Genomic DNA, 14,395 nt, shown 5'->3' on the forward strand with positions numbered 1-14,395 from the left:
GGCATGCAGCTCAAAAAATTAGAAAGCGAGCAAATTAAAAATTCCCCAGATGAAAACTAAATTAGAAATACTAAAAACCAAGGGAGAAATTAATAAAATCAAAAGTAAAATAACTATTGAATTAATAAATAAGACTAGAAGGTGGTACTTTGAAAAAACGGATAAAATAGACAAAGTAGTGGTCAATCTAATAAGAAAAAGGAAAGAAGAAAACCAAATTGATAGTATCAAAGATGAAAAGGGAGACCTGACCTCCAATGAAGGGGAAATTAAGGCAATTATTAAAAACTATTTTGCCCAATTATATGGCAATAAATCTCCAATTTAGGAGATATGGATGAATATTTACAAAAATATAAACTGCCTAGATTAACAGCAGAAGAAATAGAATACCTAAATAATCCCATATCAGAAAGGGAAATTGAACAAGCCATCAAAGAACTCCCTAAGAAAAAATCACCAGGGCCTGATGGATTCACAAGTGAATTCTATCAGACATTCAAAGAGCAACTAATCCCAATACTATACAAATTATTTGATATGATAAGCAAAGAAGGAGTCCTACCAAATTCCTTTTATGACACAAATATGGTACTGATTCCAAAGCCAGGGAGATCAAAAACAGAGAAAGAAAACTACAGACCAATCTCCCTAATGAACATAGATGCAAAAATCTTAAATAGAATAGTAGCAAAGAGACTCCAGCAAGTAAATAAGAAGATCATCCACCATGATCAGGTGGGATTTATACCAGGAATGCAAGGTTGGTTCAACATTAGGAAAACCACCCACATAATTGACAATATCAACAATCTAACAAACAAAAATCACATGATTATCTCAATAGATGCTGAAAAAGCCTTTGTCAAAATACAGCACCCATTCCAATTGAAAACGTTGAAAAGTATAGGAATAGAAGGATCCTTCCTAAAAATAATAAACAGTGTATACCTAAAACTATCAACAAGCATCGTATGCAATGGGGATAAATTAGAAACCTTTCCAATAAGATCAGGAGTGAAACAAGGATGCCCATTATCTCCTCTATTATTTAACATTGTAGTAGAAACAATAGCAGTAGCAATTAGAGGAGAAAAAGAAATTGAAGGTATCAAAATAGGCAAGGAATAGACTAAGCTATCACTCTTTGCAGATGATATGATGGTCTACTTAAAAAATCCTAGAGAATCAACTAAGAAGCTTGTAGAAATAATCAACAACTTTAGCAAAGTTGCAGGATACAAAATAAATGCACATAAATCATCAGCATTTCTATATATTTCCAACACATCACAGCAGCAAGAGGTAGAAAGAGAAACACCATTTAAAATCACCCTAGACAATATAAAATATTTGGGAATTTATCTACCAAAACAAACACAGCAATTATATGAAAACAACTACAAAACACTTTCCAAACAAATAATACTGGATCTCAACAATTGGAAAGCCATTAATTGCTCATGGATAGGATGAGCTAATATAATAAAAATGAACATTCTACCCAAATTAATTTACCTATTTAGCGCCATACCTATCAAACTACCAAAAAACTTCTTTACTGAATTAGAAAAAACTATAATAAATTTCATTTGGAATAACAAAAGGTCAAGAATATCAAGGGAAAAAATTTAAAAAAATGTGAAGGAAGGGGGTCTAGCAGTACCAGATATTAAACTATACTATAAAGCAGTAGTAATCAAAACAATATGGTACTGGCTAAGAGATAGAAGGGAGGATCAGTGGAATAGACTTGGGGTTAATGACATCAGCAAGACAGTGTATGATAAACCCAAAGAGCCCAACTTTTGGGACATGAATCCACTATTTGACAAAAACTGCTGGGAAATTTGGAAAACAATATGGGAAAGATTAGGTCTAGATCAACATCTCACACCCTACACCAAGATAAATTCAGAATGGGTTTGAATATAAAGAGGGAAACTATAAATAAGTTAAGTGAACACAAAATAGTATACCTGTCAGATCTCTGGGAAAGGAAAGATTTTAAAACCAAGCAAGAGTTAGAGAAAATTACAAAATGTAAATTAAATGGTTTTGATTATATTAAGCTAAAAAGCTTTTGTACAAACAAAAACAATGTAGTCAAAATCAGAAGGGAAACAACAAATTGGGAAAAAATCTTTATACCGAAAAACTCTGACAGGGGTCTAATTACTCAAATATACAAGGAGTTAAATCAAATGTATAAAAAATCAAGCCATTCCCCAGTTGATAAATGGGCAAGAGACATGAATAGCCAATTTTCAGGTAAAGAAATCAAAAGTATCAATAAGCACATGAGAAAGTGTTCCAAATCTCTAATAATTAGAGAAATGCAAATCAAAAGAACTCTGATGTATCACTTCACACCTAGCAGATTGGCTAAAATGAAAGAAGGGGAGAGTAATGAATGCTGGAGGGGATGTGGCAAAATTGGGACATTGATGCATTGCTGGTGGAGTTGTGAACTGATCCAACTATTCTGGCTGGCAATTTGGAACTATACTCAAAGGGCTATAAAAGAATGCCTGCCCTTTGATCTAGCCATACTATTGTTGGGTTTGTACCCCAAAGAGATCATAGATAAACAGACTTTTACAAAAATATTTATATCTGCGCTTTTTGTGGTGGCAAAGAACTGGAAAAGGAGGGTATGTCCTTCAATTGGGGTATGGCTGAACAAATTGTGGTATATGCTGGTGATGGAATACTATTGTGCTAAATGAAATAATAAACTATAGGAGTTCCAGGTGAACTGGAAAGACCTCCGGGAACTGATGCAGAGTGAAAGGAGCAGAGCCAAAAGAACATTGTACACAGAGACTGATATACTATGGTAAAATTGAATGTAATGGGCTTCTGTACCAGCAGCAATGCAATGACACAAGACAATTCTGAGGGATTTATGGTAAAGAACGCTACCCACATTCAGAGGAAGAACTGCAGGAGAAGAAACACATAAGAAAAACAGCTGCTTCAACACATGGGTTGAGGTGGACATGATTGGGGATGTAGACTCGAAACTACCACACCAATGCAACTATCAACAATTTTGAAATAGGTCTTAAACAAGGACACATGATAAAACCAGTGGAAATGTGCATCGGCCATGGGTGGGGGGACAGCAGGGGGTGAAGGGGAAAGTAGGAGCATGAATCATGTAACCATGTTAAAAATGAATATTAATAAATGTTTAATAAATTAAAAAACTAAATGGAAATTAAATAATATGATTCTACAAAATAATTTAGTGAAAGAACAAATCATAGAAACAACTAATAATTTCATTAAAGACAATGACAATGATGAGACATCTTACCCAAACATATAGGACGCAGACAAAGCAGTTTTAAGGGGAAAATTTATATCACTTAGTGTATATATTAACAAATTATTGAGAGCAGAGGTTAATGAATTGGGCATGCAATTTAAAAAAAATAGAAAATGAACAAATTAAAAATCCTCAGATGAAAATTAATTTAAAATACTAAAAAATCAAAGGAGAAAGTAATAAAATTGAAAGTAAAATAATTATGGAATTAATAAATAAGACTAGAAGCTGGTATTTAAAAAAAACAGATAAAATACACAAAGTACTGGCACATCTAATAAAAAAAGGAAAGAAGAAAACCAAGTTAACAGTATCAAAGATGGAAAGGGAGACTTCACCTCTAATGAAGAGGAAATTAAGGCAATCATTAAAATCTATTTTGCCCAATTATATGGCTATAAATATAGCAATCTAGGTGATATGGATGAATATTTACAAAAATATAAATTGCCTAGATTAACAGCAGAAGAAATAGAATACTTAAATAATCCAATATCAGAAAAAGAAATTGAACAAGCCATCAAAGAACTCCCTAAGAAAAAAAAATTGCCAGGGCCTGAAGACCCAGGGCTGGATTCTGTTCTTACCTGCCTTTGCCCTGACCACTCACTTACCCCTCCCACCCCTCCCCTCCCTTGGACCCTGGTGGCGGGAGTGTGGAACGTGGGTAGCTAGGCCTAGAATAGGGTAGGATTAAAAGACTTATCTTCTAGAGCAACTCAATAATATTATTAACATTACTGGCAAAAATTTTATTTATCAACCAGAGACCACATCACTGTGACCCAGGGCTGTTTGCCCTGGGTCAGCAATGACCATACAAATAGGATCTCTACCAACTTTAGTCAGATAATCTTTCACCATCAGATCGCAGTATTTCCTAACCCTCTTTCTACTGCCTTGTTCCCTTACTCTGTTATCAATAAACCCCTTAGCATTAACCAGAGAATTCTGTGGTTATTTGCCTACCATCTAAGGTCAAGTAGAGCAAGCAACAGGAAAGGTTCTGAGCAGTTTGGGCTGGAACACACTCCATTGCTGAGGGGCAGGAAGTTCAACATCTACTTCCTGTCAACCTTTGATACACCTATAGGGAGCTGCTTCCTCAGCAGGGAAGGGGCCAGTTACCTGATATCTTAAAGGAGCCTGATGGCAAGCAGTGAGGTTTCTCTGGTCACTCAGTAACCTGGGTTGAATCCTTGTTACATTTATAAACAAGTTTCAAACCCAGCCCGGGTACAGCTCACTCCATCCTTACAACCAGCACCATCCTCCTGCTAACCTTAATACCAGACCCTGACCCACTTATTAATTACAGTATATCCTGAAAATCAGTTATATACATGCTATTTCTACCTATACAATGTAAGCTTCAGGGTCATTAATGACATTTTTTACTTTGTATCCCCAGCATCTTTCACAGAGTGTGGTAACATAAAAGGTACTTATACTCTTGATTAACGTGTTGATGACTTTGGGTTAACCATGACATTATGCATATTAATTACTGTTTAAATACAGAGATACCTTGCTTTTGGGAATGCTAAAATATAGAGCCGTTTGACTTCATTTTATAGCTCTGCAATACTGTTTGTTTTGGTTATAGAAACTTACTGCTAAAGTTTTACCATTTCTTCCAATGCTGTGAGCCATATATATGCCTCGTTTTTTAAAAATCCTCTTTACTTCTTTTTTTCCCCTTCAATATAAGGTGAACTTTATTTTAAAAAAAAAGATAAAAAAAGGACTTTGGTTTTATATTGGAAATAGACAATATTTCAATCTACTTAAAAAGGCACATCAGTTCATTTTCAAAATGTATAAATTAATATGAAAGGGAGAAAATGTTTATTTATAAGCAGATCTGGAAAAGAAATTTCATATTTAAAACATTTATACATTCTTTAGGTCTGGAGGTTCTTAAGTCTATTCAATTAATTCAAATTCAATAACATATTTGAAAGCATCTATATATTTCTATGTGTGATGACAGTGGCAGCTGTTGTTGCTTAGTCATTTCTAATTCTTCAAGACCTCATTTGGAGTTTTCTTGGGAAAGGTAACTTGAAGTGGTTTCCTTCTCCAGCTCATTGTACAGATAAGAAACTGAGGCAAATAGTGTTGAGTCACTTGCCCAGGGTTACAAAGCTAGTAAGTGTCTGAGGCTGGAGTTGAACCCAGGATCTCCCATCTCTAAGCCTGGCTATCAATCCACTGAGTCACCAACTGCCTTATTTTATTTAATGCAATGAAAATTGGTATAACCTATTCACTCAGCTCAATTTAAATCTTCGTAAGTAGTCAATATGTGAAAAATGTATTAGATGATTCTTAATGATTATTCTGCCAGTGAAAGATCACAGGATGGGGACAGCTGAGTGGCTCAGTGAATTGAGAGTCAGGTCTAACCCTTACTGCTCTTCTGCCTTTTTTTAGAAAAACTTTTTTTCCATGGTTACATGATTCATGTTCTTACTCCCCACCCCAAAACTCCACCACGCCCCCGTAGCCAACGTGCATTTCCACTGGTTTCTTCATGTGTCATCGATCAAGACCCATTTCCATATTATTGATAGTTGTACTAGGGTGGTCGTTTAGAGTTTACTTCCCAAACCATGTCCGCATCAACCCATGTGTTCAAGCAGTTGTTTGTCTTCTGTGTTTCCATTCCTGTAGTTCTTCCTCTGAATGTGGGTAGCGTTCTTTTCCATAAATCCCTCAGAACTGTCCTGGATCATTGTGTTGCTGCTAGTACAGAAGCCCATTACATTCGATTTTTTCACAGTGTATCAGTCTCTATGTACAATGCTCCTTTTATTCTGCATCAATTCCTGTTCACATGGAGTTCCTCCAGTTTATTATTCCTTTGAGTACAATAGTATTCCATCACCAACAAATACCACAATTTGTTCAGCCATTCCCCAATTGACAGGCATACCCTTGTTTTCAAGTTTCTTGCCACCACAAAGAGCATGGCTATAAATATTTTTGTACATGTCTTTTTCCATATGATCTCTTTGGAGTACAAACCCAGCAATGGTATGGCTGGATCAAAGGGCAGGCAATCTTTTAGTACTCTTTGGGCATATTTCAAAATTGCCATCCAGAATAGTTGGAACAATTCACAACTCCGCCAGCAATGCATTAATGTCTCAATTTTGCCACATCCCCTCCAGCATTCATTACTCTCCCCTGCTGTCATTTTAGCCAATCTGCTGGGTGATACCTCAGAGTTGTTTTGATTTGCATTTCTCTAATTATTAGAGATTTAGAACACTTTCTCATGTGCTTATTGATAGTTTTGATTCCTTTATCTGAAACTTGTCTATTCATGTCCCTTGCCCATTTATCAATTGGGGAATGGCTTGATTTTTTTGTACAACCGATTCCTCTTTACTTATAATTTGTAACATGTAATCTCCTATGGACAAGAAAACAGATAACCAAACATGTTAAGATAATTTCTACAGCATGGACAAATGTGTTCTAAGTAAAATCTTCAGAAGCTCTTCTATTAGTAAACCACATAATAAATCAGACAGATCCCATGACATCTATTTTTGACTTCTCACAGATATTGTTTACTTTTGACTTCTTACCTGTGTTGATAATGGCAGAGATGAAGCCCCGTATGGTGGCATATACCTTCAGTCTCTGCTGCTGGGGATGCCAAAGCTTATGGAACTTCAAGTTGTGAAATTCTAAGCTGCAAAACAGTTAACATCAACATGGTGTCTACACCAAGTCTAGCACTAATATGGTAGGGTTCCAGAATCAGAAGGTGATCTGGCTGCATTGGAGGGTCAAATAAGGCTATAATGGAAAAACAAGATGGGCTAAAGTTTCCACAGAATCACTGTCTACCACAGTTCCAGTCCCTAAAATTTTAGTTCTTTCCTAAAAGAAAAGGAAGCATTCCTACCCTTGTTCGGCACAGAGGCCTAAAGCTCAACTTTGGCAAAATTCTGCTGATAGCTTCAGGCCAAGTTGATGTAGCATCCGAGGCACTTGAGAACATTAAAAAGGCCCAAAAGGAGTTCTGAACCCCTTCAGACATGAAGGATGTTCTGAGACTACATGAGATCTCTTGGTTTATAATATGGACAGAGAAAGACTGTAGGAACTGGCAAGATATGGATGGGAAATACATTAGTTTTACTGCAAAATGTGCTGCATCCCATAAGATCAGAGCATGAGACTGAATACAAAAGTGAGACTGAATCTGAGGAATGTTTAGTAAAAAAATCACAACCTAATTATACTATTAATGAGACATCACCATCAAACTCACCCCCTCCTCACAGTTTTTCCTAATGTGTTTCCAATGTTCCCAAAGTGTTTCCTCCAGAGAAAGCAGGCACATTTTTAATAGGAAGGCTGCAAGAGAAGTGTAAATAGCAATTTTGGGCTCCAGTCAGGAAAACCTGAGTTAAAAACAAGTCTCATACACTTACTAACTGTATGACTTCTAAGCAAGTCACTTAACCTCTGTAGGCTTCAATCTCTTCATCTGTAAAATAGAGATAATAGCAGCTTCTTGCTCTGGATTATTGTGAGGATCAAATTAGGTATTTGTAAAGTGTTTTGTAATCCTGAAGGCACTATATAAATTCTAATTATTATGATGATTATGATCATTATTATTATAAAAACCTTCTAATAACAGTATTCTGTGTTCTTCAGGAGTTACTTAGGGCAACTAGGTGGTTCAGAAAATTCAGTGCTGGGACTGGAATTAAGACAACTCATCTTTATGAGTTCAACTCTGGCCTTAGAAATGAAACTTAATAGCTATATGATCCTGAGCAAGTCACATAATCCTGTTTGCCTTGGTTTCCTCATTCTGAAAATGAGCTGGAGAAGAAAATAGCAAACCACTCCAATATCTTTGCCAAGAAAACCCTAAACTGGTTTACAAAGAGTTGGACATAAATGAATTAAATGAACAACAAAGGGAGCTACTCAAAGATTAATTTTGCCTTGCCAGTTAAATAATTCAAATGTTTCAGATGGAGACCACCATCCTTTATACTTTTTAGATGGCTAATGTAAGGAGCCATTCATACTTGACCCCATAAAGATGAATTCCCATTTCAGACAATTCCCCCTGGGGTCCTACAAAAGAGAAGATAAAGTTTCTAAATGAAATTAGTTTGGTAGATTAAATCATTATAGATCTACAGCATGCCATACACTATGACAGCTTGTCTCAGGCTATACAGACTTTAGTTATATAGGTCTCCATCACTACACAACCCTAAAGTTAAATAAACAGGTAAAATTTATATGAGACCTAAACAAAAGTTGCCAGGGTAAAGAGGCATTCTAGGAGAAACCATATCCTGCTAGATGAGGTGAGAATGATGACAATCTTCTAAAGGAAATATGAATTCTGAAAAATGGAGTTAATAAGAAAGCTATCTAATATTAACCTAGTAGGATACTCATAAAACTATATTTTGAAATCCAGCGCTGAGACAGTAGATCCTCAACCTAAGTCTAAGTCTACACTTAATGCCTCCACCTCATTCAGATATGGGCTACTGGACACTGGCAACCAGATTACTATCAATGCAGGGAGCCTTCAAAGAGGTATCACCAAAGTAACTTACTTTCCACAAGAGGTTATGAAATAGGGAGGGAAGAGAAGGGCTAGATATCATGATGCTCTTGTAATTTGCATTTATATAGACCTTTTCAAGCAACCACTAGGCTTAAATGTGAGTGACAAACACTTAGAATTGCCTGAAAAATCTTTTATAGTTAACATTAAATAATATATTCCCAACAAGATAAAAAAAAATTCCACTCTAGTGGAGATGAAAGAGGCCAGAGTACTTTGCTATTTCAATCTCTCTTACAATAGCTCAACATGCTCAGTGAGGAAGACAAATGGTACCTGCTGTCTTAAGATCAACACTGTAAAAAACTGAATATCATCATGCCCATACCTGCAGCTATTCCTGATCTTGTCAATGTGGTAGCCCAGTTGCCCAGGCCCAGGGTAAGCAGTGTGAAATTATGAACGGGCACCAACTTTTTTATCTTTAATCCTTTGGCTAATACTAGACAGCAACAATTTACTCTACCAGGAAAGAAGTCTAGTATACCTTGACTGACTTTACCTGAAGGTTTTCACTGTTAGGGTCAGGACCAATGGAAGAATTATGATGATGTCTCCAACCACTTATATTTGTTTATGGGACAGGACAGTATGTATCAGAAATCACTTGCATTTAAGACCTAAGGATGAAACCATTACCATAAAAGGAGAGTTTGCAGAATGGACCCTTTACCAATTCAGACACAGGAGGCAAGAGTGAGACTACATAATCTTAAGAACAAGGCAATTACTCCTGTCCAATAAGCCTCCTTATGCTATTTGTTACAATCACTTAACCCGCAAGGCCCTCATTCTGTCCTCAGCTCTCAAGCTAATCCTTTTACCTCATGTCAGGGCCCCAGAATGACACAGCCAATATGAATCAGAGGAAAGAACTTAAATCCAGAATTCCCTAACTCTGAAAGAAGCTCTGAATCCAATGCTATTCTGCCTCAGTATATATGAATAAAATAATTTTCTGGAAGATTAATTTATTTTAAACAAAAATATTATTTTTATCCATTTATATGCTTTCTTGTTCTGTTTTGTTTAATCAAAAGAAAAAACTAGTAAGTATATATTGGACTCTGATAAACTAATAAGACAGAGAATAGCCATCATGGACTTTCAGATTATTAGCCAGGAAAATTTGAAAAATGTTTGGCCCTGATTATTAGCATTAAATTTAATGGGAACAGTTAAGAAGAGGCTAGATATAGTAGAGTTAAGCTGAGCCTTTTATGGCCTAATGGATACTTCTGAGAAGGAAAAAAAAAACCTTCAAAAATAATATAACAGGCGGAGCCAAGATGACTGAATGGAGAAAGCAACACAGCCAAAATTCTCTCAACATTCCCCTCCAAACATCTTTAAATTAAATTAATTAATTAATTTAAATTTAATACAATTTTGCAGCAGCAGAGCCAACAAAAAGTCAGGATAGGATATTTTTCCAATCTAAGACGAATTAGAATATCAGCTAAAGAGAGGCCTATGACACCTAGGTGGGAGCTGGCATAAAACACACACCACAGGCATTAGAAGCAGCCACGAAGGGGGCAGCAGCAGCTGTAGGAGCTCTCAGACCAGGTAAAAGGTTCAGACCAACATTGGCAAATGTTTTTGAGATCCCGTGTCCCAAAGTGCAACTTCAAGCTGCCTGTGAATCCCTGCATTATCCCAGACAGCAGAGAGAGGAAGTGCTCACATTGGGTGGCTGGACAGAAGGGTGGGGCATGTGAAAACTGTCCTCAGATGTGGTGAAGAGGGGGAGGGGAGCAGTTCCCTGGTGCCAGCCTGGCACTCATGACATGGCTTTGCCAATATGAGGTCTGACAGCCAGTCAAAAAGACATTATAGGGGACCTTTATTGGTACTGGGTGCAGCTGGCATGGATTGGGAACTCTACTGCCCATACACAATTCTGGGTCACAGTTCCAGGACAGAGAGGAGCCTTTGGGGTCATTTCCAAGATTACAGGGGTCCTGGTGGTAGTCCCAAGGCTGAGAGAAATACTAGTACTTATGGCTACAGGAAAGAAGGGAGCCTGGTCATAGTAACAAGACCAAAAGGAGCAATAGTGCCTATAGCTGCAGGGGAAGGAAGTTCCCTCTCCAAGTAAAGACGAGCACCATCCAAGAGAACAGCAGCCATACCTTTCCACAGTTCACATTACCTTAGAAGTAGAATTGCATAAAAGCCCAACAAGAATTCCTAAAAGAGTTCAAGGAAGAGGTAAGCATGGTAGAGGAAAAGTTGAGGAAAAAATGAAAGTGACACAAGAAAATTATGAAAAGAGAAAAAAAGAAAAACTATGAAAAGAGAAAAGAAAAGCTTAGTAAATGAGGTATAAAAATGTTGTAGAAAAAAACAACTTAAAAAACAACAACACAGAATTGCCCTAAAGGTAAAATAGACACAAAAATTCACTGAATAGACTCTTCTAAAAGCAGAATAGGCCAAATGGTAAAGAAGGTACAAAAATTCACTGGAGAAAAGAACTTCCTAAAAAACTGCTGAAGTAAAAAAGTCAGGGGTAGTAATCATGATTTCAGACAAAGCACAATTAGACCTAATTAAAAGAAATAATTATGAAAATTACATTTTGATAAAAGGTATCAGAGTCAATAAGGTAATATCTTAAAAAGTTTAAGTGAGTTTCTTTGATAAGGCTTCCTTTCTCAAATATATAAGGAACAGAGTCAAATTTATAAAAATCAGATCAATTGTTCAATGGAAAAATCGTCAAGGTATATAAACAGGTAGTTTCAGAAGATGACAGTTATCTACAGTATGAAAAAATACTTTAAATTATCATTGAATGAAGAAACACAAATTAAGACAATTCTGAAGTATCATCTCACACCCATCAGGAATAAGAAATACTGGAAGGCAAGAGGAAAAATTGGTAGATTAATGAAATCATGGTAGAGATGTGAATTAGGTCAATCATTCCAGAGAGCAACTTGGAACTAGGTCCAAACTGAACATACTCTTTGACTCAGCAATATCACTACTATATTATCTATATCTCAGAAAAAGCAAAGAAAAAGGAAAAGGACATTTCTGTAAAAAAAAAATATTTATAGCAGCTCCTTTTTGGGGGTGACAAAGAAATGGAAATTGAGATTTTCATCAACTGAAGAATGGCAGAATAAATTGTGGTATAAGATTGTGATGGAATAATATTGTGCAATAAGAAATGACAAGGAGAATGGTTTCAGAAAAACATGGCAGGACTTATATTAACTAATGCAAAGTGAACAGAACTGGGAAACAAACAAGGACTGTCTTCCTCAAGAGAAAGAATTAATAAACTGAGATAAAACTGAGTAATTTTGTCATTTTCTTTTTCTTCTTTTTTAAATCCATGATATAGCTAATATGGAAATATATTTTGCATGATTTTACAAGTATAATTGTAATAGTGCTTCATTTTTCAGTGGGAGGGGGAGGGGTGGTAGGGAGAGAGAAACTTTGGAACTCAAAATTTAATTTAAAAAATTGTAAATAAATAAATGTTAAAAGAAAAAAGCATTTATTTGAGGGGCAGCTGGGTGGCTCAGTGGATTGAGAGCCAGGCCTAGAGACTGGAGGTCCTAGGTTCAAGTCCGGCCTCGGACACTTCCAGCTGTGTGACCTTGGGCAAGTCACTTGACCCCTATTGCCCACCCTTACCACTCCTGGGCCAAGGACAGTCCCTAGCCCGGATGAAAAAGGACGAGGGTTGGGCGTGGGGCTAGCAACCCCACCCTGTAAAAACTACATCTGCTAAAGAAACTGCAACCTAAAGTAGGGGCAGCTGGGCTAGCTCAGTGGATTGAGAGCCAGGCCTAGAGACGAAAGGTCCTAGGTTCAAGTCCGGGCTCAGACACTTTTCCCAGCTGGGTGCCCCTGAGCGACTGTGTGTGGCCTACTGGTTGTGGCCCTATGCTCCTAGAATGGAGTCCCAGGATAAAAAAAAAAAAAAAAAAAAAAAAAAAGAAAAAGAAAAAGCAAAAGCACTATAGAGTTTGCAAATACTATGTGACAGGTGTCCTGAAAAATATTTTATCTCAGCTTTCTAACAAATACTTAAAGCTTCTACTCTATAAGTTATAAAATTCCTTTTATGGGCTGCATTATTTAGAGACTGGCATCAGTTATAACCTGGAATTTTTAACTCTTATTATACAAAGTTATAAACTAATCCTTATCTGATAAAATGTGAAATACAGTAGTCTTATTCAAATGTGCAATAATAAAATTTCTTAAATGTCTTTTAGGTTTACAAAGCAATTTACAATCACAACCCCTGGAAGGGTTGCAACAATTACCCTTTTCTTAAAGATAAGGAAACTCAGACAGAGGTTAAGAGATTTACTAAGGGTCACACAGCTAGTGATAACATTAGTAATGGAGAAATTCAACTCAGGTCTTTCTTACTGGAGCCCAATATTATATATACTGCAATACATTATTAATACTAAATATGAGAAACAAATTGTTATCATTTCTAGATAGAGCCCTGGGCCTAGAGTCAAGAAGACAAATTAAAATCTGTTCTCAGATGCTTACTAACTGTGTAACCTTGGGCAACTTCCACCTGCCTCAAATGTAAACTGAGAATAAGAATACCTACTTTTCAGAATGGTTATGAAGTTCAAATGACATTATATTTCTAAAGCTAATAGCACCATTCTTGACACAGAGTAGAAATTTAATAAATGGTTCTTCCCTTTCCTGTTATCTAGAAGAATGGAGTCAAACTCAAAAAAGAAATGGGACCCTGAAGGTTGCATATTTTGTTAGAAAAGCACAAGCTATTTATGTTATGTTGTATTTTTATTTGTTAAACATTACCCTATTACATTTTCTTCTAATTCAAGCTACACTCAGGAGTTTTATGAGCCTATGGAAGAGAAAGGGCAAATTTGACACCCTGATCTAAAAATAGTTTTATAGATCTGTCCTCATAATCATTTGGCCTACTTTGAATTTATATATCGTTTGATATATTAAATAATTTATACTTTCATATTAAAAAAGAAAACTTACCTTTTTTTCATAATTGAGATCTAATTGAAATTTCTCCTGCTGGAATATATTTTCTTGCTCCTATAAAAATAAAAGTTTGCTTTTAATATAACTAAAAATATTCCCTGGCTATCAATAAAAGCAACTTAATCAGACAAATCTACATACCCCAAATAAAACTTTTTCCCACCTAAAAACCAATCCACTAGATCTCTAAGCATCTACCTTATCTTTTCCTCTCTGAAAATTTGGAGTCTAGTTCTGAGACAATCTTTGGCACTAATAAGTAGACTTAGCCTTATTTTGACCAAATTGTAGCCTCTACCTCTCTCTTTGGTAATATCCAAACCTTATCACTGAGTAATAGTTCCTCCATGCCCTGCCTACCCTCATCCCCCATTTCTCTTCATATGTTATCTTGAACCTTTAGAATGAAAGTCTTG

General features: G+C 36.1%; 1 protein-coding gene across 1 annotated transcript in view; it reads right to left on the reverse strand.

Annotated features, from left to right (window-relative positions):
• Positions 1–14,395, reverse strand: part of CEP112 (centrosomal protein 112) — a 527,068-nt gene that overhangs the window by 330,570 nt on the left and 182,103 nt on the right. The window contains exon 16 of the mRNA XM_044675157.1: positions 13,974–14,033. Within this exon, the coding sequence (XP_044531092.1) occupies positions 13,974–14,033 (60 nt within the window). The remainder of the gene's footprint in view (positions 1–13,973; positions 14,034–14,395) is intronic.

This window comes from Gracilinanus agilis, chromosome 4 (assembly GCF_016433145.1).
Source record: "Gracilinanus agilis isolate LMUSP501 chromosome 4, AgileGrace, whole genome shotgun sequence".
Lineage (NCBI taxonomy): Eukaryota > Metazoa > Chordata > Mammalia > Didelphimorphia > Didelphidae > Gracilinanus > Gracilinanus agilis.